This window comes from Lepisosteus platostomus, chromosome 19, assembly GCF_059453375.1.
Source record: "Lepisosteus platostomus isolate fLepPlt1 chromosome 19, fLepPlt1.hap1, whole genome shotgun sequence".
NCBI classification, from domain to species: Eukaryota; Metazoa; Chordata; class Actinopteri; order Semionotiformes; family Lepisosteidae; genus Lepisosteus; species Lepisosteus platostomus.
In genome coordinates, this window is record NC_142629.1 from 5,409,852 (window position 1) to 5,437,831 (window position 27,980).

Below are 27,980 nucleotides of genomic sequence, written 5' to 3' on the forward strand. Positions count from 1 at the left end.
TGCAGCTGCTTCTTGGTCACTCCTCATCCTCTCGCCAGGAGGTTAGCTCTCAGCCAAGCAGGTTAAACCCTATTTGTTGTGACAGAAACACTCCATAAACCTCTTAATATGCTTAATTCTTGAGTGTTGCTCTGCCCAATGAATTCCAGATTAGAACAAGACTGTGCACTAAAACGCCTGTGAGGTACTTCCCAGCTAATCTTATAATATTGTGACAACACAGCACTTATGAAAACATTATGACAACGCAAATTTTTTAGGGCACATCATCAAAACATTCATTACTATATTGTCACAGTATACCATAAGAATATTGGTGTTGTTCAGTTTTCAGCCTGGAACTCTGCAACAAGAATTGTCTTCTGGAAATGTACACATTGTAATTCTCTTAATTAACTAATTAATTAATTGACACCAAAACACCACACATCCAGTGACACTGTAAAAAACTCTTTTTAATTTTGTTGGACATAACCTAAACTCAGCCTCCGTGTATCATTTGGATGGGGCTGTGTTGTTAAAGTATTTAGCATTAGCCTGGTTTTTAGGGTTTTTACATTTTTGGTCTGGATTATCTGGCAAACAATTCCCTGTGCAACCCATTCCAACATTTCTCTGGAGTAATGCATCCCTACAGAAGAGAAATTCACTTGGAATGGGTTTTCACAGCACACAGAGTGAAAGGGAAATGAACTCTCAATATTGCCTCCCAGGTTGTCTCTGTCCTTTTCTTCCTCCTGAAGTCCGACAGGGCTCCTGACAGCTGTGTGTGCAGTACAGTCAGGGCCTCAGTGGTTGTCAGGCCCAGGTGCTGAGGCACATGTTCCTGTAAGACAAATATAGCACCCTGAGAACTTCCCCTCCAGTGTCCCCCGTCCTGAATAAGTCAAATCATGTGGCCAACACAGACTGAGGTTTCCCAGAAGGCACTTTGCATGTTGTTGTCATACCTTTATATAATACTTGCGCCCTCTGCCCAGTATGTCTGTATTGTATTTCTAATGTAGTTAACACTGAAGAAACTCTGCACGACGTGTTCCAAAAGGTCGATTAATTTGATCCTCCAATCCGCCCATTCACTCCTTCCTATTTCTTGATTAGATTTGATTAGATTAGAGTTGTCAGTGTGGAGTTCGCCTCCCTCCATCGCAGGAGTTTTGTGGCTGCTCTGACAGCGACCTCAGTCCATCAGGACACGGACGGAGGTATTTCCGGGGAAAAAAAGCCGCACGCATCTCTCCAAGCCTTTGCTAACGGCTTTTTTTTTCGTTTTTCTTTTTCTGTTGTCTTACGCTAGCAAAATTCCCAGTCCCTCTCAGCAGACGTGCCCAGTACGGAATAGAACAGGGCTCACCTTAAACACATACTGTACACTTCACACCCTCAACAAACACACTGTGCAACAGGTGCCTTTGGGTACCAATACAAAGACTGTCTCAAAAGGGACAGCAGTACATCACAAGAATAAAACCTCAACAGCTTAATCCCTTACAGGATTAATTCATATTTCAATTTATTGCTTTTTCTTTATGATTTATGATTATTATTTATAAATAATTATGATTATTTAGCCAGCAGCCATATCACTCTGCAGTTCACCACTGGCAGCCCACCGGAGCTCAGCAGGTGTGAGTCTGGTCCGTACCTGGATGGGAGACCTCCTGGGAAAAACTGAGGTTGCTGCTGGAAGAGGTGTTAGTGGGGCCAGCAGGGGGCGCTCACCCTGCGGTCCTTGTGGGTCCTAATGTCCCAGAATAGTGACAGGGACACTCTACAGTAAAAAGGCGCTGTCCTTCGGATGAGATGTAAAACCGAGGTCCTGACTCTCTGTGGTCACTGAAAATCCCAGGGCGTTTCTCGAAAAGAGTGGGGGTGTAACCCCGGCATCCTGGCCAAATTTCCCACTGGCTCTTACCAATCATGGCCTCCTAATAATCCCCCTCTATGAATTGGCTTCATTACTCCTCCTCCCCACTGAGAGCACTATGGCTGCTGTCATCCAGGTGGGGGCTACACACTGGTGGTGGTGGAGGGGATCCCCATTGCCTTTAAAGCGTTTTGAGTGGAGCGTCCAGAAAAAGGGCTATATAAGTGTAAGCAATTATTATTATTATTATTATAGTGCATCCTCCTAACCTCATCCTATTGTAAATGATCCTTTTTATTCCCCATGAAAAAGAATGTACATCACATACCATATGTGCTGAACAAGAGTACTAAAGCTGCAGGATGCAGGGGCACATCATTGTCTATTTTAAAGAGCTGCTCAGCTTTGACACCCTCAAAGGTAAAGGTCTCACTACCACGATCAAAAATAACTTGAGTAGAACAGGCGATGTTCACAGGTTTTTCAAATGTGGCTCATACAGTTACCATTCTCACACCTCTCATGCACAATCCCTTCTATGAATAAAACCAATATCTGAAGGACATCAAAACCACAACCGAAAGACCTTTCAGACCTTTTAGAGCCATTAATTGACTTCCTTAATTGCTTATATGGTATAATTATCTACCTTATTGCTGTTGTTCACTTCCACCCCAAAAAAGTCCGGAGAGAAATGACAGGGTGCAGGGTTGGTCTGCACTCACTTACCATGTCTTCACAATGGACTTCCAAATCACCTTCATCGGGAAAATGTTTAATCTTCACAGTCCTGGAGTATTCTCCCAGCTCATGACAGTATGCCAGTTGTGACCTGCAATCAGAGGAATCAAACTGGAAGCTTTAGGCGGACGCACACAGGTCAGGTAGAGTAGAACTGTCAGCACCAAATGCTCACAAAAAAGCCGTCTTCAGCTGTCAGGTGCAGACATCTCACTTCACGCAGTTACACCTTGCTTGACTGATGGATTTCACCCTTCAATTTTAATCCTTTGCATCAAGATAGTGTAAATAATAGAGTGGTGCACCAGGATGATTTTATTTTCCTTTCCCTTGAAGCGTCTGAGTGTACAGCACAGCTTACAGGATAATGTCCTTCACTACTTCATATTTCTCTTCACCTTGTATTCTGTGTATCTTGCTACACTTAACTGTAGAAATGGAAAGGCCAAGATGTCCTCATTTTGTGCTGCGTTAGCAGCTGAGGGTGACTGCTAAAAAAAAATCCAAAGCTCTTCCTGTCTGTCAAGGACAAGGGTATGTGAGGGCAACTGCAGGGGGATTTAATTAATGCACGCATACGAAACAGAATTACATCGCCATCTTCATCTGCAACAACACATTTACAGTTTCCCTGCTGGAATTCCTTAAAAGTAGCAGATCAAACAGAAAGTGGCTGCACCAGAGAGTTCAAAGGCCCGCATGCTGCAGACTTCATAGCGTTCCCACTGACTGGTGTGTGGAAGCACACAGGAACCCACCGGCTTCAACACGGTTAATAATAAAGGAGCTGTTATTAGCTCCGATGACAAGCAGCTTATTAAAGCAATCAATCTGAGTCATCAGTTAGACATGGTCACTTAAGGAACGACCAAACTCAAAGAGACGCTCTGCAAATACAGCTGAGTTTTTGTACATTTGATTTAATTTTTGGGAACAAACTGATAAAAATGATTAAATTACCTGTTGAACTCTTGACTATAATTTATGTGTTTTTTTTCAGGATAGTAAATATTGTCTAGTTTTTCATTTCTCCACATACAATGTTCTTTTTATAATGTTATGACTCTGACTGCTGAAAAAGGCTCTGTATTCGGTTCATTATCCATGCACACAGGATTTTAGGCTTTTATCGTGTTTGACAAGCTTTCATTTAAGGTTTTTGCCAAGTGCAAGCTATTCTCTAAAACCTGCTGCTTCTAGTACTTATCTACTAATTCCTGGCTTGGGAGGTTAATTATATTATGCAATAGTATTCATTGAGGTGACTTTAGAATCGCAATATTCAGCAACCTTGAAATTAGGTTACAAATCAGATAATAGACTCAAGAGTCTCCAGGGCAGTTACACACCTATGATGTTATAATATGCGCATTAAAAATCCACACAATAATCTTCCTCTTTATTCTGTTCACTCAACTCAATTTCATGGTTTTAATTCAGGAAAGTAAAATCTCTTATTTGGCTAAAGGTTACGTGTACTTTGTAAGGTAAGAATTAGTTCTTTTTTAATGGAAAACTAATTAATGTAGCCAAAGCATTTTTAACATGGATGAATCCATTACATACCTTTAGTGTCTAATTTTGTTTTTTAAATTATTTTACTGGAAATTATTATGGTCATATAATTATGATGGTGAAGAAAGAGGACACATAAAGAGCTGTCATCTAGACACATGTACAGTACATGATATGGACTAAGAGGAGATTGATTCTAGAGTGTTTGCTTTCACAAAACCAGAAAAAATATTCTGGCGTAATATACAGTGTACAGTCTGTTTGGTTTGGTGTAATCAAGGGCTGGGCTCCATTTTGATACTCGTTTTAATAATGAGTTTGTATACGCCACACTTGAAGAATTGAAACCTCATTCCTTTCTGTTCCTCTGCGGCTGGCTTTTAAAGCCTTTTTTTATTTCTGCTATTAATAATACCTCATGTGCCACTGTCTACCACTGAAGACCTGGCCTGTAAGAACAGTCTGAAGACGTTCGAGCGGGAAGCTGTGTCAGTTTGCGTCGGCTGCAAAGGAACAAGTAAAGATGAATTCCACATTTATAAGAAGCAGCCTTCCGCAGGACTGGAATTAACCTTTACCTGTTACATAATAATGGGCCGTCGAAATACAGCTTCAAGGAGATTTCTCTGTGGGGCTAACCTGTTATAAAACCACTGCTTGCCACTTACTGGACACTTTGAACCCATCCCTCAGTTTTGTACTGTCAGTTAATGCGCGAGCTTTAATGCCTTTGCTCCACTGCGCAGGGGAAGTTTTTGAGTGGACTCTATGGCAGTTGTTTTTACCCTTTTTTTTTTTTTGGTGCACTGGTTTCCTGTTTCTCAGAGCGCCAGCTTCCCTGAGTGAGAGAGACAAAGAGGCAGGAAGCGCAGGTCAGCTGCCTCGGTCTCTCTCTCTCTCTCCTCGCTCTCTTTCTCCCTCTGTCACACATGGCTCTGCTGTCCTGAGCATGCGGTGCCACCAGCAGCCCTGCCTCACACACACACACAGAATCGCACGCAGACCCTCCGTCGGCAACACAGGGTGGCTCCTGAGTCTCTCGTTTATTGATTCAGGGCGTCTCCTGAGCTCCTCAGGCTGGTGGTGGTCCGCCATCTCTCCTCTCTTCTTTCTCTCGCTCCTCACACCCTGGATGGCCAGTGGGCAGGATGGAAGCTATAGCGCTGTACACCTTTAAAGCCACAGAAGGAGACGAGCTCAGCTTCCAGAAAGGAGACGTACTCATGGTAAGCTGGGAACAAGCCGGCAGGGAATGTCGAGATCAGGTCAAGTTGTACTGCTTAGGTGTGTCTATATGTGTACATTCAGGTGTAGCTATTGATATAGATACAGGTGTATAAAGGACTTTTACTTGCTGTTTTATGCCTCTAAAGAAACATTCAAATATTTCAGCTACTAACCTGTTCTGTCTTCGATCTTTGTGCTTGCGGAGTTGTTCTGTAGCTGATAGGGGCTCCTACCCTGGGAAGGCACAACGTTCTACAGCTGTGTGCCTATAAGGAGTAATAGGCTAGATGAGAGAGTTTGTTGTGATTGTGGGCATTCAGTGCTCAGAGTAATGTGCTTCCACTGAACTCTTCACAATTCCCTGCAGGTTAATTTATCACATTACGACGCGGATTAAAAATAAACGACGCTCCCGTCAACTAAATTGTTTAGGTCTTTACTATTCTACCTTAGCATATCTAGTCAATCTTTTTTTTTTAAATTGGGATAATTCATTGAATACAGTGCCGTTATAAATCTATACCAAAACAATCTGTATTTTAGACTTGTCCCTGGGGTGTTCATAACTGACTTACACTATATAGGCTATTACAGTGTTTATAGCTGGACGTCATTGTAAAGTTCTGCCTTATAAAGTTAGAATTTTGGATAAGTCATGAAGGGAATAAAACATACTTTTTCATTTAGATAGTTTATGTTGTAAACTAGCTTCACTTAGGAGTGTCTCAGATTGTTTTCAATCCCATTTTTCTATATTTCTAACATTTTGTCTTGTAACTGTTGATAACATTCTAGCCAACAGTTCAACATTTTTGCAAGACGTTCATAAATTTGAGGTGGTGCTGTTTGTGTTCCTTTACTGTATCTGTGCCCCCCCCCATTAATCCTATCAAATATCACATGAACATATTGCAGAAAGTGCTGTAGATGTTTGTCACCAACAAAAGCCTCTTACTGATCTTACACTGGCCAGAAAGAAACACAGTGACGACTGCTGGTCTAAAGCTATACATGCAATGCGTAACTGGTCCATAGAAAATTTGGAAAGACACAACCTTATCTGTCTCTGCAGATCACCAACATGGAAGACGACCCCAACTGGTACACAGCTGAGCTGAGGGGGAGAAAGGGTTATGTTCCCAAAAACTATATCAATGTAAGACCCCACGCGTAAGTATCCCTCAGTGAAGTATGCATACTACAGCTCGGTGAAATCCAGCAAACTGATGAATAATAGTATTAGCATGAGATAGCAGCACATGGTTAGCCCTGATTTGAAACAGGACACTGAATGTTTTTTGAATGTCAATTCTAAAAGAGTAAGAATTCCTCACATGTAATGGAAAGTGCATGCGATGTCTGAAACAGCTTTTCACATCTTTATGCAACAAAACCCTTTCGTTACAGCTTAGTTTAGTGCCTAGAAGTTTTTAGAGCAGGATTGTGCTCCGTGTGTGTCCGTATTTGTGTGTGCCCTGCGATGGACTGTCGTCCTGTCCAGGGCGTATCCTGCCTTGCTCCAGCTGCTTGAAAGAAAGCAATTCCTTCTCAGTCCGTAGAACCAAATACAAACCCAGGCTTCAATGGAAGCCCTATTCTGTCAGAGTAATAGAACTGAAGCTTTCAAGTCCTGAGCAGAGAAGACTATGATGGCACCTGATGCGAGCATTCATAGCCCTCAGAGACTCGGCAGCGAACTCATTCAGAACGAAAGGTGAAACTACGTGGGAGACACTGAAAACATGAGGACCGCTGCCGTGGTAGAATTCTGGCCATCACAGAGGACAGTCACCACCCCGGGCATGAGCTCTTCACCCCACTGCCCTCAGGCAAGAGATATAAGAGCATACGGACACTTACCACTAGATTCTTCAATAGCTTCTATCCACATGCAGTGAGACTGGCGAACACATTTAGCCATCCCCCTCGGACCACACCTACACCATCACCATCTACCTCTTTATGATTTCTTATCTGTTGCACATCTCCAGTCATTGTTTACACAACTGTATTGTTTACATTCAAACTTTCTGCATGTTTACTTGCACATTGTCTATTGTTTGTTTGTATATTGTCTTGATGCACTGTTTGCACTTTGTTTTGTTTTTTTACACTTGTTTTACAAGTCGAGAGACTTTCTGTAAGTAAGAATTCCATTGTACCAGTACCGGTTACATATGGCAATAAAGTTCAAGTTCAAACAGAAGACACTTCTTTACCAAAAGGGTGGCGGGAGTGTGGAACAAGTTATCCAGCCATGTTGATGAAGCCCATACCTTGGCTTCTTTCAGCTGGATAAGATCCTCGGTTCAGTTAACTACCAACTACCAGAAGGGCTAGACTGGTACAATGGCCTTCTCTCATTCTTAACGTTTCTTCCTGTACGTTCTCAATGCATGACTGAGCCTTTAACGACTGCCTCCCTGTCGCAACAGATGGTTTGCGGGGCGGATCTCCAGGCAGGCTGCTGAGGGCCGGCTGCGGCACAGGGACTGTGGCATATTCTTGCTCCGGGAGAGCGAAAGCGCGCCAGGGGAGTTTTCTCTGTCTGTCAGGTAAGGGTTTGCTGGACAGATGCAGGACAAGTGCAGCTGTGGAGCCACTGTCAGCCATTTTTCTCCGGGCCATTCCAAAAGGTGATCTATTGTGGATCCTTGAATAATGCGCAGTGTCTGAGGTGGGCTGTGCACGCAATGTCAGGCCCTGTTCTTGCTCTGCAGTGTGGGTTTTGAGTTAATTAGCTGTTTGCTGTTGGCTTCAGGTAAGAGATAAGATCACTTTATTGGCCGTATACAATTCCTTGCATTAGGAATTAGTCTTTTCGCATACCCAAGCTTGCTCTCCATGAGACACACAGGCAGGGAGAGAAGCTTGGGGGCAGAGCGCAGGGTCAGCCATTTATACGGCGCCCCTGGAGCAGCTGGGGTTAAGGGCCTTGCTCAGGGGCCCAACGGAGTAGGATTCCCCTGCCGGCCGCAGAATTTGAACCGGCAACCTTCCAGCCACAGGCGCAGATCCTTAGCCACAGAGCCACCGCCCCGCCCACCAAGGAATTAATTTAAACATGTTTCTTGCACCGCAGAACTCCGGTTTATTGCCAGCCATCACTGAGGAAGGGACTGAAGCTCACTGTGGCATTGCGTGGGATTTCAAATCTGGACAGCCGTCATTGGGAAGTAGGCTTGGCCATTGTCTGCACTCATGAACTACAGAGATCGAATCAGTGCAACATGATTCTCAATCGATCCCCAAGTTTGATTCCTCAGTGATGGCTGGCAATACACCGGAGTTCTGCAGTGCAAGAAACACGTTTCTTTGTCTGGGGACTTAATTCCTTGCTGTCAAAAAACGAATCCTGTCATTATGTGCGCACTAGATCACATTGCGCATTTCTTACAGTATTCACTCCCCATATCTTTGCTCTTCCCGGCACAAATCTTTTTCATAGAATCCTACCACAAGAGTGAAGGTCGCAGCTCCAAACCTATCACCAAAACACATTTACAGTAACCATTCCAGATCAAATTACACGTAGGTGCAGCTGTTATGCCTGTGAAGCAGTGAAAAGGAAAGTAAGGGAAAATGTAATTATTTTTCAAAAAAGGAAACTGACATCTATATATACAGTTTCAGATGATCCTATAAGAACAAAGGGATTAAAGGAATGTATTTGGCTCCTAGCTGTTCACGTGGTTTATTTTCAGTTTTCAAAGTCTGCGGTTAGCTACATCTGCACTGCAGAAAGTGTGATGTTCTGTTACAGCAATGACTCATTGTCACACCCAATTAAAAACACAAGCACTTATAAAAAATACATATTGAAATAATCTCTTGTGTTTTCTATAGTAAACTACTGTAGAAGTGCAGTATTGTGATCTAAATTGTGAGAGCACAGTTTGGAATAGAGGTTTGGATCAGTGTGGTCATAACAGGACAGAAAGCCCAGCACTTGACATTATTCACCAAATTATTCCCTCAGCTGATTTCATGATTGTTTTATTATTTTACACCATTAATAGGATTCATGCCTATAATTTATCGGGGGAGTAGTATTGGTGCTTATGGCACTTAAAAAGTTCTATTTTTCTCCAGTATGGGTTTGTGGTATACACTGTCTCAGTGACTGCCTACACTTCTGAGTAAAGGAAATTGGTCAGTTAGCTGAAAATAATGAGCAGTAAAGCCTATGTTGTGGTTTGATAAAACACACATATATCTGAACAGTACTTCTTCTGCAAAACTGAATCAGTGTACCTTGGAAATATGAAATTACCCCTGGGGAGGCTGAGTGCTGTGAATAAAGACAAAGTAACAGAAAAAAAATTAACGTCAGAGCTTGCTATCTACACCTTTTTTCACAATCTCTTTCAAAAAATTCCAAATTGAATATTAATATAATATTAATGCAGTACCTGTTTTACTACCATGTATTCCAGACTTTACTTGAATAACTGATATCATGAGCTTAGTAACATTAATCATGTCTGACATCATGCTCTTAAAAAGCCTGTTGGTGCCTATAATAGCTGAAGTAAGACCCATTTCTCCTATATGAGCTTTTCTTTTATTAATAAAAAATACATTCCAATAATACCTTACCTTGCATTTAATGGGACAATCAAGATAGATGGGGTCACACGATCAGAACCTTATGAGCTGAAATCCTGTATACATTACAAAACTAGAGCCTAAAAGATGTTTCAGATTTTAGTATCTGTAGGTAAAAACGTGAAGATTTTAAATTGGAAATGAATTCTCATGAAAGGAATATCCCTCTTCATCCCTGTCAGTGGCAATCTGTTTTTTTCCCTCTGCTGTTGACATAATCCTAAATCATAAATCCCTGTGAATTTAAAGGAAATTGGACAGACAGTTAAGAAATTGGATGTGGGATATTGGTTTCCAGCCTTTTTCCTCTTTTCTCTCTGCACAAATGCCATGAATTCTAAACCACAGAAGCTATATCACCCAGCCACTCACAACTGGCAACTCACTGAAGCTCAGCAGGTGTGAGCCTGCTCAGTACCTGGATGGGAGACCACCTGGGAAAAACTAAGGTTGCTGCTGGAAGAGGTGTTAGTGGGATCAGTAAGGAACGCTCACTCCTGCAGTCTGTATGGGTCCTAATCAGGTCTTGACTCTCCGTGGTCATCAAAAACCCCAGAGAGTTTCTCAAAAAGAATAGGTTTATTAGCCTGGTGTTCTGGCCACATTTACCACTGGAATTTATCAATCATGGCCTCCTAATAGTTCCCATCTATGAACAGGCTTCAATACTTCTCCTCCCTACTGATAGCTGCTGTGTGGTGAGCTTACTGTCACACTATGGCTCCCGTTGCATCAACTAGGTGGGGTTGCACACTGGTGGAGGGGAAACTGCATTACCTGTAAGCGGTTTGAGTGGAGTGCCCATCAAAGTGCTAAAGAAAAGTAAGGAATTATTATTTTATTAATAACGAATGTCTGTGAATGTGCATAGACATTGCAATGGACATTTTCCCATACTCGTTATGTTTAGCGATGCTCCTCTGTGCTTCCACCACACTGCTTCTCCCACAAACTGGAATCCAGCGTGGGGTTACTACTGCAGAAAAGATGGCATACATTACATACAGTACGCGGTTATTTTTATAGGTCGTGCCGATCTTTTTATGGCTTTTCATTGTGCATCAGTGCTGGGAATTTTTTAAGTCTTTCCTTGTGGAAATGGTTGGCGCCAAACAAATAAGGTTCCTTCGTGTGGGAGCAACCAAGCGAACAATAAAACATGCTTAAATTAAAGAATTAAATTAAAGAAATTAAAGATCTGTATCTCCAGACCAGTGTCAGGAAGTGTAAAACAAGTGTGAGTCCTGCCCCACAGAGCAGCAGGTTATTGTGAAGCAGCTCATTCAGGGAGAATGAGGAATTCGCAGTGTTGAGTCAGCAGTGATATGCTCTCCAAACAAGCCATTTGTCTTGCTCTGGTTGCAGACTGTCTGTGACTGAATGAAGCTGGAAACCTCGCATGGTAATCATAGAGTCGAGTCACTCACTAACCACCCAGAAGATGGAATTTTGCCTGGTGACGGAAGATGAGAATTTGTGTGCATTCCTTTGTCTGTTCAAGTCTGAAATCGTGGCAGGGTAGAAGAACATTTTAAGCTTCCGTTCTGATTCTTTTTGTTGTTTTGGAGTTCCTTCCCTTTTCTGCTTTGAAAACCTTAAAAAAAACAATAGATTTTCTCTTTCTGGACAGCTGAAGAAAGAAAGGTCTCTTGCATTGAGTTGCTCTTACTGGCTGTACTACAGTCTTCTCCAGGTGCATATGGCACTTTCTGGTCTCAGTCTTGTTGGACTCCTCTAACTTCTCCATTATGATCCAACAATTTTGAATACTTTCCCTTGTTTAAATGTCCTCATTTGCCTCTTGAATTGCTGGTGATTCTGGAGTCTTCATCTTTCTTCGGTTCATTTCCTAATGAGACGGCTCAGGTTTCTGAAAGGACTGTGTATGCAAAGGCGTACACAGACAGCGCTGTGCTTGAATGTTGAGGTTTCCTTGGAAATGAGGCATCTCTAGAGTGCAGCTTGAATCCGCTCCTTTTTTCTCTGAAACTTCCCTGTTCAAAACCGGGACCAAGTTGTAGGACAGGGGTCCCCAACCCCCAATCCTAAGGACATCCACACCTCCTGGTTTTGGTTCCAGCCAAGCTCCTTACTTAACTGAACCCTCAGTTGAACCTTTGGAGCCTTTGCAGGGTATTTTTTCTCTCTCTACTCAAAAGCTGTAGATCTTAAGCCACTTTTGAAAAGGCAACCTCATTAAAAGGTAACTTCCAACGTGTTTAAGAACTGAAGACTATCAAAGAGTGCCAGGTAATGATTGCGTCAGTTCAGCGTTGAACATAGCACAGCGCTCAGCTGGAACAAAGACTGTGAACCTCCCAGGACCTGGAATGGAAACCCCCATACTGCACCCTGTCTTATCTTCTGCACGCCAAGCACTAAAAGTTTTTATGAAGCTGTCAGAACAAGCTCATGCCCCCAGGCTCTCCATGCAAAGCCAAAACCTCGCCCAAGAAGGAAATTTCCAGCCGCGTCCGCCCAGCTCTGTGACGAGGAAAGTCATACCTGCATACCAGCAGCTATCCGGAAACGCAGCTCCTAAATCAAAAACCATTTCGACACACCGCGATGAAAGGGAAAAAAAAAACATGTTCTATGAGTGAATTCCGTTTTAGGGCATTTGCTGATACTACGTCAGTTTAGACTCCCAAAAGTTCCCATGCAATGCAGCTGAGAGGCAAAACCTTTTGTTCTCGAAAGCGCGCTTGTTTGACATTGTGCGTTTTGGATGCTGGATACTTCAACGTCAAGCTTTGAGGTGAAGAAGAAATTATTGCCCAGAAGTGGAAAAACCTCAAGGGAGGTCCTTTTTTCTATTTAACTGCATTGTACTGAGCAATTGCAGCAATGACTCTCCAGTCTGGATAATTGTGCTCCCTGGAAAGCCACATTACAATAGACGGAACAATATTACACATGGTCTCAATACAGTACCTCCTTTTCTCCATTTCTATAGCCGTTTGCTTCTCAGAGTGCTGCATGTATAGGATTGGACGCAGTTCATCCATCGCTGAACTGCTGCACCTAGCTGATGTGCAGCAACCAGTCTGCACCAGCAGCCCCACAGCAGTGTGAGAAATAACTTCATCAGCTGAATTGGAGTGTCGTTTTAGGGAGGCCTGATTGTGCAGACCCAGGCAAGGATTTACTCTGGGCATGTGGTTTACAACCCGCTCACTTACAGGACGAACAGTGTCATGAAATCTTGGATGACATGCGTTTAGGCAGTAAACGCATTTTCTGAATCTCCTGAGTCAATTTTCACAAAGTGGCGCATCAAGACTCACCACCTTCAATAGCCAGGATAGGTTCCAAGCATGATACAAAATACAAGTTCACAATAAACCCTGGATTTACCATTTCAGAAATCCTGATGGGCATTTTAATTAATTCGTCGCTTAATCAGTCACAGTTTATAGAGTAACAAATAAGCCGACTGGGTATTTGACTCCCTACACTTGCTGAATGACATCTCAAGGCCCAGAAGCAAAAGAAGACATAATTACAGAATAATTAACAATATGCTAGATTTTTCTAAATCATTTAAAATTGGCATCCCTTTTCCTGGATGCCCTGTAAACATACATGTCAGGAACTGCCTGGGATCAAAGCACAGTGAAAAATAACTCCTATCATCCTGCCAGGAACTCCTCCCTCAGCAGTGCCCTCCCAGTCAGGCTGTGCTGTTGCACATCTCTGCAGGCCTCCTGCCAGGTCCAGCTCCCATTGTGCTCTGTAACCAGTTTGGGGAGTAACTGTTTAATTTGTGGCAAACCCACACCCTGCCTCGCCAGACTCTCCCTGTTTGCCTTGAAGCCATATCATTCTCAGAAGAGCACAGGGCAAGGTTGTGTAACGACGACAACAACAACAGTTACACAGAAGCAGCCTCCTCAAGTCTCTACACTCAGGTGATTTCTAATCCGCCTCAAATCAGAGTCAGATCGGAGCACTCAATCCTGTGAGTCTCCTGCGACGAGGCCGTGCAAAACGGGTCTCCCGGTGCACAACGTTTAACAGAGCAGTGCTCTCATGGTTAAGGTTGCGAGAACGTTTTATTTCAAACCGTGATTCTGCTCCAGAGAATGAAAGGCTCCCGGCGAATAAATGTAAATCTGTCAGCTTTTAAAAGGCTTTGAAAGACACACTTCCAATTCCTCGGAATTCATTTGAATGCTCACGCATGTGACAAAAAGCCCTTTTCGGTCCCTGCAACCAGAGTTCAGTTTGCCGTTTGATTTTGGTTTTCTTTTTATACAAACAATGTTCCTTCAGCATGAAGAACTGTTACCTGTGGAACATGTCCTCCTCTAATACGAACAAAGATGAGATACAGTTACAACAGTGATAAAAGAGGCCGATGCTTCATAAGAAAATCCTCTGACATCACTTTAAATGGAGTGAGAAACAGAATCATTTTGTGATAAAACCACTCATGCTCACTGGTATTTCAGATTGCAAACACTTAGACTACGCTTAGCCCTGGACAAATGTTTCCCGTTCAATGCATTTTCTAAACCAATTGGCATCTTGGACTTTATTTTTCCAAGCTTACCAATTTCCCTGAAACACACACCAGCTCCTATGATTAAATCAATCATTTATGCAAAATCAGATGAGCCACGTTTGGCACAGCATGTTCTCCTCTGGAAAATAATGCACTCGGAAAACTAAAATGTCCATTAAAGATCGAATAATGGGAGCATTCTTATTTAAACACCACCTCTCTGCAGAGAAGACAGAAACCTTCAGGCACGAGCTGATTTCTCCAAAAGCTCTCCTAATTATGAAGGCGACGCATAAATGCACCCTTAAAGACTACAATGTCTTACGAATTCAGGTATTGTGACTGCCGTTATAGAATCGTACCTTAAACTGGCTCTTCCACATTGTCCAAATGTGCTTTTCTAAACTAAATGATTTTGCTTTTTTTTTCTATGAAGTAATCATTTTAACAAAAGTCATTTAAAAAAATGATTGATATCTTTCAGATTTTGGCAACAGATACACGAGTCTTCAAATTACAACCTGTTTCGCTGCTACGGGGTATCTTAATGTTTGACTGATGAGAATGATCTCTTTCCTTCCAGTCAAATCCTAGATCAAGGCCAACCACAGCCGATCAGTTTTCTTAATTTTCCTAACAGGCTCGAATTAATTATAAGCAATTATAGTAATTTATGATGGAACCCAAAAACAGATTTACTATCCTGAGAACCGGCTAGCACGCTATTAAAACCGCCACAAGAATATGTATTCTACATCTCGGGCTTTTGCCCTCGACATTACAGTTTGCAGATATTAAATAGAACTAATTATTTTGCAAGACTGGACAAAGTTAACATCCTGGGGCCTGAATCAATCAGAGGTTTGAAAACATGAGCTAGGTGGCAGACTGGAGATTGACACTCCTGCTACTGTCCAGTTTGAGAAAAGCCTGAGCTGCCTGTGAGACTGTAGGGAAAATACAGCCCCTCTTTGCTCCCAGCGTTTCGCTCACTGGCTCTGCTTGCCTCTGGCTCGTTCCTTAGCTGTAAGCTGTCTGAGCTAACTGATATTAACTTTCACTCCTCAAGGTAACTGCTGCAAGGCCATTCTTGACAATATCTGTCTGGGAACCTCTGCCCGTGGATTATTATTACAGTTTAAACGCCCATGTGATCAAAGAGCCTGCAGCAATGCTGGGTGGAGTCCGCTTGGAGTTTTATTTTTACTGGCTGGCCACTTTTATGAGCTGTTCTGTGTTTGTTTATTTCTGTTTCGCGGGCAGGCTTCAGGAAAATCGAACCCAAAGAAAGACGATAGCATCCTTTCCTTTTCCCATTCTCCTCCGCCCAGGCTGCTGGAAGGACTGAGGACAGAGAGGGGAAAACTAGACTGACTCCCATGTGAAACAATTGGGAAACCATTTCAAGCCATTCTTTGTGCAGAGGGAAAATCAGGAAAACCAGAAATGCTGGTTACATCACACACTGCTCTACTGAAACAGATACAGAGCAGAGGTATAACATATGGAACTTTGTTATTTAATTGCACAAGTCTAAGGCAAATTCACCATAATTCCCCAAAGAATGCTCCACAGCTGAAACATTGTGTTTCTTTTCTCTTCTTTCTCTTTTCAGCATAGAATAAACCTTTACTTGACCATTCAATCATTTCATCATTCATTGCAACCCGTTCTTCTTGCTGATACAAGTTCGTGAGCCAAAGGGCTGTATCCATGTGGATATGTTGGAGAAATCCATCAGGGTGAAAAGATGTGTCTCTGAGAGCAGTCAGAGTAGTGAAGTCAAAGGAGATTCGAAGCTCCATCACAGACCAAAGCTGATGAGTCTCAAATCCACTTAGTGGAAGAGACTGGCCGCAGGGCACAGGGGAATTCAAGAGACCTGGGTAATCATGTCACCACAAGAAACTCACTACATGCTACACTTCAGTCACGTTCATCCCTCAGCATGTGATGAGCGATCAGGACTGTCACTGCAGCACGGCATCACTGCACCATGACCTGTCAAGCGACACAGCTCAAAATTCAGAAGCCAGAAAACCCAAACACACCTCAGACTTGCTATGCTGAAAGACAAGTCCTGGAAATCAATACCCCTGAGACTGGAGGGAGGAACGTTGCTTTAAATAGGCTTGGTATTCCATTTTAAATAGGCATTTAAAATTCAGAACAAAAGGCACTTTACCCAAAGAACTGTGGGAGCGTGAACTGAATGCTGATACGATGGCCTCCTCCAAGAAACCACTGGATGTGATCCTTGGATCAATTAACTACTAATCAGCATGTAAGTTAGAGGAACCAAATGACCCCCTCTCATTTGTAGCTTTTCTTATGTTTTTAGGTTGTACGCTTTGAGCCCCTGTTACATTTTCAGATCAACAGATCGGATGGGAATATGTGAGGGCTTTCTGTTATCACACTTCCTCCTGGCACCCCCCTCCTTTCTTCTTCCTACTTTCACATCCTCCTAACCTTCGCGAGCAAGAGCCAGTGGCTAAGGCTTACAGGACAGAAGTCATGGGAAGCCAAACTGAGCCCCCAAAATAGAGCAGAGCAATACTGCTGCTACAGGTATTAGGAAATAAGACCAGGTGCACATCTTGTGCAAATTGGTGTGATTCAAATTGTCACACACACAGGTGCCACTGAAACAGTAGGGAAAACCAGTGTAAAAAACCCTTTCTGAGGTCTAACCAGTTATTCAGGCTGCATTCATCTTACATCAGCAGCTAGTTGGTTCGAAACAACATGGTTTATAGAAATCGGATTTACAGTTTAAGAAGATTTTGCATACTAAACTAAACAAAGAGTGCCGCTACGTCCAGCTAAAATAGTTCAATAATTTAAATATGTTTAGCCTTAATCTTACCTGTTCATGAGGGGATCTGATTCATGTATTCAAAAAAAGGCACTGACAAAGCAAACCCAGTGGGTTGGATTTCTTCAGAAACAGGAGTGAAACTCCAACTAAAGTAGAAACTATGTGAAAGTGCACTTAAAACTGAGAACAAAAGACACTTCTTTACCCAAAGGGTTGAAAGAGTCTGGAACAAGACCCACCCATGTTGCTGAGACTAAAATCCTGCCTTCTCTCAAGAATGGGTGCTGGGTGAGATCATATCATAACTACTAATTTTAGTAATGGAACAGGACATGTGGGCCTCAGTTCTAATCTTTCTTATGTTCCAACACCAACATCAGTTTGCTTTACAATACACTAAATACAATACACTAGGAGCTGCAGGTCTCCACTCAGGAGTGCCCAGAGCAGAGTTCTGGTTCTGAAGCAGGACCCGTTTTAACACACAAGGCACAGCATGTTTTTTTTTCCAAAAGCAGAAAGCACACAAGATGAAGGTGGGCTCTGACACCCTCACAGCTGGGCACCTAGAGAATTTACCACCGTGTTTATTCTGGAGAGATTCTTTTGAAAAAAGAATAGCTGGTTTTATCAGAGAGATTCTCATAAAACCCCTGGGGTTTTAAGTCAAAATTAAAATTAATTCATTTGCGTTATCTCTTTCTACTCCAACCAAACAAATAGCTTGTTTCTGGATTTATAAAAGTCCTCTTCAGATCTTAGCAGTATTCAAGAATCAGCACTTCACTAATTTGTACTAAAGAGTAGGTCCCTCAGTATCCTATGACTCAAGCTTATCGCAGAATTAGATGCACCTCAGGAGCAAAATACCATCTTCTGCAAATGAAAAAAAAAACACTTATCAGTGAAGTTTTAAAAGTAAAAAAAACTATGTTCCGGCACCAGTGGTTTTTCTCTTTTGTTGACAGTAATTTTGGCCGGCTGCCTAAAACCACAGAATTTCTATGAGCTTTTGGATTTTTATTTTATCTGAGCCTCCTTTTTTCCCCACTTTCCAACGAAAGCTCAGGCGTTTGTTGGTCCTGTCTCATCTTGTCACACTGGGCGGGGGTGGACTTTGAAAAACATGTGGAGTGATGTTCTGCCCCACTGTGCCAGCACTGAGAGGCCTGGCTCTGTCCTACTACACGATGAGCTGAGCCGGACTTCACATGAGAAGTAAACTTTAATACTCACGTGGAGCAACAAGCACAAACCCCCCTGCCTTCTCCCATCCTGTGCTGGGTGTTAGCAGTTCAGTTCATAAAAGCAAACCATCTGCAATGGTCAAAAAGTCAAAGGATAAAGGTCATTCCAGTGGTTTTTGCAGCGACTTGGAGTTGTGACTCAGCTGCTTTTAGTAAGCAAAACACTTATTCTCATCCCCAACCTCCTACAAAAGAGGGAAGTCAGCAAGCCTTGGAGAAAGATATTTTTCTGTTAATGTTACAAGGACAAAAAGCACACTCTCTGCAAATCCCATTTAAACTTACAGAGAGGCTTTGCAGACCTATTAAACTGCAGCTCTCCTTTTGTGAGCAGAAATATTTAAAAATAAAAACAGAAGCCCCTCTAAATCCTTGTCATTTCCCACTCAAGGTGTATGCATGATGGGAGTCCCCATCTTGCAGAGTAATTGCTGTTTGTAGCTCATTGCTGTGCATCGGTCTCAGAAAGTCAGCTGTGTGAAAGTCCGAAACGTGATACAGTAAATATTACATCACTATAGGTCTTTGTTGAGAGGGAGACACTGAGTCTTCCTGAGTGAAATCCTGAGATTACCGCTGTGGAGGGGACAGGAAAACTAGCAATTAAGGTCTGAAAGTGAGTGTTCTGGTTCAACACACGCAGGTCCGAACTCACCTCACACTTAGGTTCTGCAGACAGCCTTTTCCTTGTGTACAGCACATGCACCTGAGGGAGCAAAGGCACGTGATTCGATCACAGGTGCTGGAACTGGGTCAAAGGAAGAAGAAAGCATGCACATTTTATACTGTATCCAATGTATTATACTGTATCCAACAGCTCAGGAAGGTATGACTGCTAGTAATCTCATGAGATGTGACTCGTGCTCCCAAAAGCAAGGCTCTTTGAAGTTAATTCTTTATCAAAGGTTATTCTTGAACAGGCTGCCGTAATGTTATTGCTAGCATGGTTATCTTTATGACTTTTACTGATACAGCCTTTTAAGATTATAATGAAAAAAGTCTCAGGTCACATCCTTCTTAATGAACGCACAACTGGGACAGCTGGTCTGTGCCGCCTTAGGAAACAGATGTAGTCCTACAGGATTTGAGAAAACTATTTTTAACAGCCTGTAGAACTGTCACCGTGTGTCACCAATAGCCTTAACAAACTAGAAATGATTATTACACTCAAAAAAGAGCTATTAGCTGGAAACGCCCAATCACTTTTCTACAGGGAATTGTATTACATTAGTGTAACCAGACACTGAGCCTTTTTCATAAGAAGCTGGTACAACATTTTCTCCAAGGGAGTACAAAGAGAAGTATTCAACTGTGTGTTTGAATATGTGCTTACGGAGCAGGAGAGAATCCACAGCAATCGCAAAGTTTTGAGTCAAAGGTCCAACGAAAAAACATTCTGAAACAAACATGGATGTGGCACTTCTCTCCTGTGTCAGTAACGATGCAATCACATCGCACTCTGTATGTCTCAAGAGTTCTCGGGACTCAATAAAAGTTAATCCTGGGACATTTATGACCCATTATGCTAGCATTTTCTTTGGAACACACTGATTACTCTTAATAACAAGAGCCCGATTGTTTCTAAATCTCCAAGATCATTGTGGGTGTCAGCTGAGTGCAGGCAACTAATAAGTAAACATTAGAAGGTAGAAGTCAATAACTAGATAAGCTGGCTGTTCCTTTTTGAGGTGATTAATACCAGGTAAGAATTAAAGAAAAGCTTATGTATCACGTAAGTAGGTCCAGCCAGTCAGTAACTCCCTAGAGAGAACTCCTAACAATGTAACAGGCCCTCCAGAGTTGCACCGGCACAGAAAGAGCTCCTGCTCTGTCATTCATGGTCCAGCCAGTGTCTCCTGCTCTCCTGACCCTCGTGTTGATTTTCGTCCACCAGCTATGGAGACCACGTGCAGCACTTCAAAGTCCTGAAGGACAGAGGGGGGCAGTACTTCATCTGGGACGAGCTGTTCAGCTCCCTGAACCAGCTGGTGGAATTCTACAGGACCACAAGCATCGCCAAGGAGAGGACGGTTTTCCTGAGGGACGGGGAGCGAGCTCTGGGGGTAATCGCACTTCCGTTTCGCCCTTCTGTTTTAATCTTAGGCTGGTCAGCTAGCAGAGCTGCAACTGGGGCAGTTTCCGCTTGGACTCCACAGGTGCCTGCACTATGAATAGGAACTAACCCACTCGCTTCCTTAAGTATGAGTCTTAACGTTGAAAAAGAGCCTAGTGTAAGTGCAATATCAGCTGAATAGCTCAGTGCTAAGCATATAATTGCAGGCTACCAGAGTGGCCATAAATCACTTTTAAACACTGCGAAACAGGTCTCATGCTGTGCAATTGTTTTCAAGCAACAATCTTAAGATCATGATCCTTTTCATTATAATTAGCTAACCAATCTGCAAGTCCCTACACAAAATCATCCTGTTGTTCCTGGCAGCCCTCCTTGGCTTGTTTCATACTACACGCATTTCAAAACCAGTGTCAGAACCTGAACTGGGGCCAAAATAAATGATCACACATGACAGTATGTTCTTCTTCGAAGAAGCAGATCCACAGGTTTGCCATACAGACTTAAAAGATTTGGAAAACCTCTGTAGGGGTGAAAATAAGCCTTCCATTGCACAGCAGTCTGAGGTTCTACGAGCCAACCGAAGGTGCTGGATATTTCAGACCATATGTGGGGTAATTGTCCAGGGCCATTAAGTGGGATCAGACACTCCTGCTGCTGCAAAAATGGGCACATTAACCAACCTCTGCAACTGAGGATGTGAAATAGAACACTGACGTATGTTTTGTTTTGCTGTTGAGGTGAAACTGATGTGTGCGTTGTGCATCCAGCAGGCACAGACATCTCCCTCCACATCTCGCTCTTCTGTAGCTATTTATTCTGGCCATTTCAGCTGTATTCCTAGTTGACCATACAGCGGGCACACAGTTTAGTGCCGGTCTTACCCAGCTGCCACTTTGCTAAACCACTAACACAGCTGCAGCTGGTGTGGAAAGGAGAGCACGCTCTTTAAAGATCAGCCCACACACAGAGTACAGAATTACCTCCTACTCTCAGTTCAAAAATGCGCATTCCCTTAAGTTCCTCTTGTATCCTCTGGTTCGTGTTTCACCGTCTGTTCTGAAGAGGTCTACTGGGTTGAATCAGGATTTCAAATACCTGTATCGGGTCCCCTTCGTTGTCTTCACTGTTCAAGACAATGTGGTACAAAACCAAAATCAGATTCCTTGTAATAACTCATTGATGGAAACTTCAGAGATTGAATGTAAGGACAAGACATGATTTTGAAAGAAAACTTTTTTTCACTAAGGGAAATATTTTGGATTATAACCAGGTTATACTTTTGTGGTATGTCTCTGAGGGTTTCTTTGTTGCTATGACTGTTGCTATACTTAAAGAATACCACAGCACAGTCCCACATGTCTCTCTTTCCGTCACAGCAGATGTACACAGAACTCATTCCTAACAATTACAAGAGCCAGGCTCCGAAGTGCTATTTTTCAGACTAGGACTTCAAAGGGCACGACATCTGTTTCACCAGACAGCAGATCGTTGTCTATGTCTACTGCAGCCATGCTGCGCAACATTTAAAAAACAAACACCAAAACTGTCAGATTAGGTGATCAACCCAAGTTTTGTGCCTGCTTTTTAAAAAGCCCATGACGAAAAAATACTTGCCTTTTTTCTTTGATCTGGAGCTTTGGAATTTCTCGTGGATTTCTTGAGTGGGAAAGGTGGTCCCTTTTTTCTCCCTTATAAACTCTCGTCTAGGCAACGAGGGGCGCAAATCAGTTATCCTTAGACCCAGAATGTCAACACCTGCCTCTCAAATACATTGCAAGGCAGCGACAGGTCAACCCTGCTGAGAACTAGAAACATCCTTCAAAAGAAAGCTTCTAAAAAGAATAAGGAAAAAAGGCATTGCAATCAAGCTTGGCAAGGGAAAGATATGATAGCAAGAAATTGGCTTATTTTTATTTGACTGATGCTTTTACCCAGAGGGGCTTACCATTGTATTTATATACAACTGGGCACTTAACTGAAAGAATCACAGCAAAATCCCTCAACAGCTGTAGCTCACCCAGGATTTGAACCCGCAACCCCCCAGTTATGAGTCCAGAGCCCTCTCCATTGTGCCGCCTCAGACAGGTGGCACTCCATCCCATGGGGCTGGGTGATCTGTATCCACACTGGAGTGAAGAGGAGTGCCTCTAGCACAGGGAGGGCAGAAACCGGCTCTGGCAGAAGGATCATTATCCCTCGGGAATGATAGCCAGACATCTACTGAGTCACTGGGAGCGCGAAACTGGCCCGGATTAAAGTCTGATCCGTGCTGTTAAGAAACCCTGGGCTGGGAGCTTAAAAACTTTCAGCGCACTCTAAATGTATCACAAGCTTTCCTTTTCGAACAGAAGGAAGCAGCTTCACGTCAAAGCCTCTGGACTTAGAACGCACATATTATTCTCATCTCACAGAAAACAAAGTTGTGCAAAACTGCCTCTGCTCCAATTTTTAGCCTGCCTCAGATTCCACACTTCAAGCTGAATTATGAGCACCCTTTCACAGGTTATGAATTTCCAGCTCACCTCCTGCACCAGAATCTCTGTCTGCACGCTGATGTACCCTGTCCTTGCATCCACTCTGGTCAGTTCTGAATCATTTCCAAGCTGGCAAAAGAGGGATCTGATAATGACATCACGGATTGCATGTTCCTCCCTTGCTCGACAGAGAGCCGAATGGTGGCACAGAAGCTTATTTTTCTCTTTCTGGTTCAGCTGTGTGTCCTTGCACAACATCACACAGAGCCGGATTGTGTTCACACATAATTTATGAGAGAATCAATAAGTATTCAGGCGCTGAACTAGGTATTGGCAACGGAGGATTTCGGAGACTTTGACTGCCGGCGTAAAAACAAGATTATGTTGTGTTTAAGGTGGCCGTGAGAAGGCTTTGCTTCCAGATGAAGGTGCCACAGAAAACTGAATGTCTGGTTAGAACTATCTGCCTCTTTTTTCCCCCCTAAATGGGATAGCTGACGTGTGAGTGCAATCACTAAACCTTCCCCGGTGCTGTTCTGTCATCTCCCCACAGAGACCACGCCAAGCTCGGGCTCTCTTCGACTTCACTCCCCAACATCTGTCCCAGCTGCGCTTCCTGCGCGGCGACGTCATCGACCTCCTGGACTGCGCCGACTCGGGCCGCTGGAAGGGCCGCTGCCAGGGCAGGGTGGGCTTCTTCCCCCCCGAGTACGTCCAGCCCATTTACCACTGACCGGGCAGAATGAGGGCGGGGCTGCCAGGAAACACTGCACCACTGCGGAGAGGGAGGTGGGGGGGTGGGGGGTGGGGGGTGGGGGGTGGGGGAGGGGAGGCCAAAATCCACGCCAAACGCCCCAGATCAAAAGGCTTTGTTTCAGGCTCAGCTGCTATCTCACGCTCACAGCATCCTGTACAGTGTCCACAGGAGTCCCGACGCGATCTCGAACAAAGGGGAGAACCGCAGGCCGAGATACTGAGATATGGGGGAGGGGTTCTGGAAAGTGACACAGAGAGAGAGGTGGCAAGAGATGAAGATCCGGCAGCTTTACGTCAATAACGGGATCGTTTCCAGGCCCCGAAACTGCACTCATGGTGTCAGGCACTAAAATTGCCCTTAATCCAATGGATTGACATAAATACATTCATAATGAAATGGTCGAATTGTCTTTAGAAAGCGGGTGCAGGTCATCAGAGCAGGCGTTTCTGTACATTCTGCCTGCAGAGGTAGTAGACCAATGCATAGGCTGTGTGCATTGACTGTGTTGTAGCTGACGCTGACCTGTCACTCCATACTGGCCTTTATCTCCTAGCAGTGGTGTATCTCTGCTCCACATGACAGCAGTCAACGTAGAAAAAAAAATTGTATCACAGACCTAAAGAGTGCAGCGTGGGCTCCAAAAGCATTGAAAAGCCCCCCCAGGTTGCTGTAATTTTCAACAACGAAGCACTGAAAGCACAGAAGCTCATTTTGCATTTCACTTTTTTCAAATGAACACCATGCCGTTAGTAGGCGCAGCCCATCGGTTGGACAGACACTAAAGCCACCAATGGAAACTGTACATGGAGAGCTGGCTGTGGAAAGGAACAGGCTTTTCTTTGCATGGGCATTGCCATGAGTGAAACATGGACATGACGAAAATGCTGTCATATACCGCTCTGACAAGTCTCCACCGACGTCGATAACTGCACATGCTGCTCCTGCCAGCAGCTTTCGAAGTTCTATGGGTGGGGGTTCGTGTTGTCACCTGGCCCACAGACAGACACTGCTCCCACGAATGTCCCGGACAGGGGACCGCAGGGCGAAATCCGTACCGGCTCATCACGAGGGGCACAGGGACCCTGGCTTTCCCTACAGGGCTGTGCACATGAATCTCAAAGAGTCAGCAGTTGCACGTCTGCCCATCTGAAAACACCAGATGGATTCTGTTTACCAAGTCAGTGATTACCCTGCTATACGAATGAGAAAAATGACCTGTTTGTTTCTGTGCGGATGGTGAAAAATAATAATTATTATTTTTTTCCCATCTTGACCTTTGAGCACAGCTGCCTGATAGAGAGAACAGTGGAATGTCAAAAGACCTGATGATCTTCAGAAAGAAGAATTAACCTGACACTAGCTACTTGGCACAAAGGTCACCACCGCCCAGATGGAACCGAAAACATTCCCTGAGATGGGTAAAAAAAGAACAGTAACAAACACAATGATCAAATAAAGATGCTTTTTTCTTGCGCTTCTGGCTAATGTGTCTCAAGGCATTGAACTGGAAACTCGTTTTCTTTGAGGGGGGAATTTGGTGTGTTGCTTAATAATTTAAATCCTATAAATTCAACGTTTTCTAACAGAAAAAAAAAGTCTTCTGTTCAACATTACACTGCAGTTAAACGAAGAACGTTTTTTTCCAAGTGAGATTCCCCCAGCACCACCCGACGCTGGAGGAACAAGCAGAATCAACCGGAAGACTTTCAAACTGCTGCCTTTTTCTAGACACAGGTCAAACCCTGGAGGGGCAGCGAAGCCGATCTTTTTTCCTGTAACCCAATCTGAAACTCAAGTCTCTCACTCGCCCTGCTGGGAGGAAGGGTGTGAGAAAACACAAGCTGGCTTATTTCTGCAGCCAAGATTTCTACATTAATGCTGGAGCAGCTGAAAAATGTTTGCATGTTGTGTAGCAGTCGGATACAATGCTGGGAATGTTGGCCTTCAGGGACACTCCCCTGCAGATTGTAGCTGCTGAAGCCGAGCGCACAGCAGCCAAGGTCAAAGCCGAGGAAGGAGACACATCCTCTGTGCAGATTGTGACTCTAAACTCTGCTTAGCCAGCTGGCTGGAGCTCTCTTCAGCGACGCTGTGTCTCACATCTAGTTCCGAGACTGAGAGCTCACTCAGTTTGGGTCGCTGGTGTAAAACAGGCTGAGAAAAGATCTGAAAAGGAGATTAATTGTTAGGCAACACTTACCCCAAAAAAATAATACCTTAACGATCTTGCAGACCTGGAACCTGAAGTTTTGACTAAAAAATGACCCAAAAAGTTAAAACACATTTATTCACGCGGCACTTTTTTTATCATTTTGTTTTATTTTCCACAGTTCAGAGGACACACATTTACAATTATCATTGCATCACTGCTGCTGACAGGCTTTTAAGGTTAGCTCAGTTTCCAGGGTTTTTAAGACGGCCCTGAAATCATCACCACGTGTACCTTAGCGATGTTAAACAGTTCAGTCCTTACAGCTTCAACACAAAACTGCAATGAGAAACGGCAGATAGTTTCTCCACGTATTGGAAATTGAACTGCAGTGACATTTTAGAATAAATTACAGTCACAAAGATTTTATAACAAAAAACAAATGCCTGTGTGGCCATTGATTGATACAGCAACAACTCTCTACGTTTCCTCTAATTTCATTACTTTTCCGCTTTTCTTCCCTTCCAAACATGCCCTCGGCCCACCTCAAGCTGCATAAACGCAATAAATTAGGATCACACTTTCCTCGCCGCACACAATCGGCAGCAAGGTGCCCAGGAGGTCAAAGGTCGGATGTGTAAAGAGCAAACTCGCCCACCCCGCCAGAATCAAAAGATCTCGTTACGCGAAGTAGGCGTAGAAGAAGATGTTGACGCAGATGAGGACGATGGCGTTGATGCAGCAGACGCGGGCCCAGAAGGGGTTCTCCCTAGTGCTGCAGATGACGGGGCGCTTGGGTACCCCACTTGTGCGCGACCGGGCCCTGCAGAGCGCGCTGCTCCGTGCGCAGTGACCACGCCACTCTGGGCCACCACCTTAGAGACAAACCGCAGCGATAAGGAGGACAACTTTTGCAAAAGAACCCTCTGCAGATCCCGCCTTCCATCTGCTTGTCGGCCAGCATCTCACCGAGCGTGTGCCACCACCTAGGAGTTTCCAGCCCATAACTGAATAAAATCAAGCGTGTGCATTCACTACTGCACCCTGTGTGCCTGAGTGCAGGCATTGCTTTAGGCAGTATTCCCTCAAATTTTGAAATCCGTGCAAAATGGACTTATTCCAATTTGATGTGCATGCAAAATGACGCTAACCAATGCTCTTGCACTGAGCAGACACTGTGGATGGCTACAGTGTCACATTAATGCATTCAGCGTGGCTCTGCAGAAGCTTTTCTTTTCGCAGCTGAACATGGGCAACCGTATGATAAGTAAACAAAGAATCCGAGAATTAGAACAGAAAAAGCTCACAGAACTATATAACCTATGACCACGAACGGTAGATGTGACAAATTTCTAAACTTATGGCCGAGTCAAATTACACTGACCGCCAGGAAATCCAAAAGTACAAGTTCCAAAAAGGTCTGGAATGAGTCATCACTGTTATGTTCTCTTCCTTCATTTTATTTTAATTTTACTTTCATTTTATTCTTCCCTCTGCTCATTTACCAAACTATTTGACCAGTAACACACATTTCAGCCCATCATATTCTGTTTCAATGTGCCCAGTTTTGAATATCCTTGAACAAAAAACAATAAAACAAAATGACCATATACAGTATAGGTGTGTGAGAGGTTACGAGCAAGAATATAGCCTATTTGATTGACAAGTGGTCAATGTATCTGAAAAGGATTAAAAAACACACCTCACCAGAGACACAGAGTGTGCCAGAGAAGTCAGGGCTACATGAAACATGGAATTTCATAGAAATCCACAAAGATTCTGAAATTTCAGACTCCACACAGAAAGTAGGGAGATAATATATCTGGGGGTGTGATAGCTTGAAATGTAAAATATTCTGTTATGACAAATGTAAGCTATTGTGCAGTGCTTAAATGTAAATGATTTTTTTCATTGATTCATGATTAAATTGTTTTAATTGTTTTTGTTTCATTTTGCTTATGATCATTTTAGTTGGTATAATATTTTTAATACA

At 43.5% G+C, this 27,980-nt stretch overlaps 2 protein-coding genes and 1 long non-coding RNA gene across 6 annotated transcripts in view; 1 reads left to right on the forward strand and 2 right to left on the reverse strand.

The window, feature by feature from the left end:
- Window positions 1–441: 441 nt before the first annotated feature.
- Window positions 442–19,332, reverse strand: LOC148644971 (uncharacterized). Of its 4 annotated transcripts, XR_015928415.1 has the most exons (4): window positions 19,189–19,332; window positions 18,523–18,603; window positions 2,597–2,699; window positions 442–826 (listed from the first exon to the last, which is right to left on the reverse strand). It is a non-coding gene; the product is annotated as an uncharacterized LOC148644971 (long non-coding RNA). The 4 variants fall into 4 exon arrangements; XR_015928417.1 differs by lacking the exons at window positions 18,523–18,603; window positions 19,189–19,332 and adding an exon at window positions 17,335–17,661; XR_015928416.1 differs by lacking the exons at window positions 18,523–18,603; window positions 19,189–19,332 and adding an exon at window positions 5,524–6,428.
- On the forward strand, window positions 5,045–27,928 carry grapa (GRB2 related adaptor protein a). The gene is made up of 5 exons (XM_088612691.1): window positions 5,045–5,349; window positions 6,423–6,520; window positions 7,786–7,905; window positions 20,428–20,596; window positions 23,635–27,928. The coding sequence occupies exons 1-5, from the start codon at window positions 5,272–5,274 to the stop codon at window positions 23,812–23,814; spliced, it is 645 nt and encodes a 214-aa protein (XP_088468817.1). The 5' UTR covers window positions 5,045–5,271; the 3' UTR covers window positions 23,815–27,928.
- slc5a10 (solute carrier family 5 member 10) overlaps window positions 26,431–27,980 on the reverse strand; it is a 40,351-nt gene continuing 38,801 nt past the window's right edge. The window contains exon 15 of the mRNA XM_088612688.1: window positions 26,431–26,862. Within this exon, the coding sequence (XP_088468814.1) occupies window positions 26,669–26,862 (194 nt within the window). The 3' untranslated portion in view covers window positions 26,431–26,668. The remainder of the gene's footprint in view (window positions 26,863–27,980) is intronic.

What these genes read in the sequence shown, in the direction of transcription:
- grapa (XM_088612691.1), top strand. Translation starts at nt 5,272, where the DNA reads ATGGAAGCTATAGCGCTGTACACCTTTAAAGCCACAGAAGGAGACGAG. An exon ending in AGAAAGGAGACGTACTCATG is followed by an intron (nt 5,350 to 6,422) that starts GTAAGCTGGGAA and finishes CTGTCTCTGCAG; the next exon opens with ATCACCAACATGGAAGACGA. An exon ending in GAGTTTTCTCTGTCTGTCAG is followed by an intron (nt 7,906 to 20,427) that starts GTAAGGGTTTGC and finishes TTCGTCCACCAG; the next exon opens with CTATGGAGACCACGTGCAGC.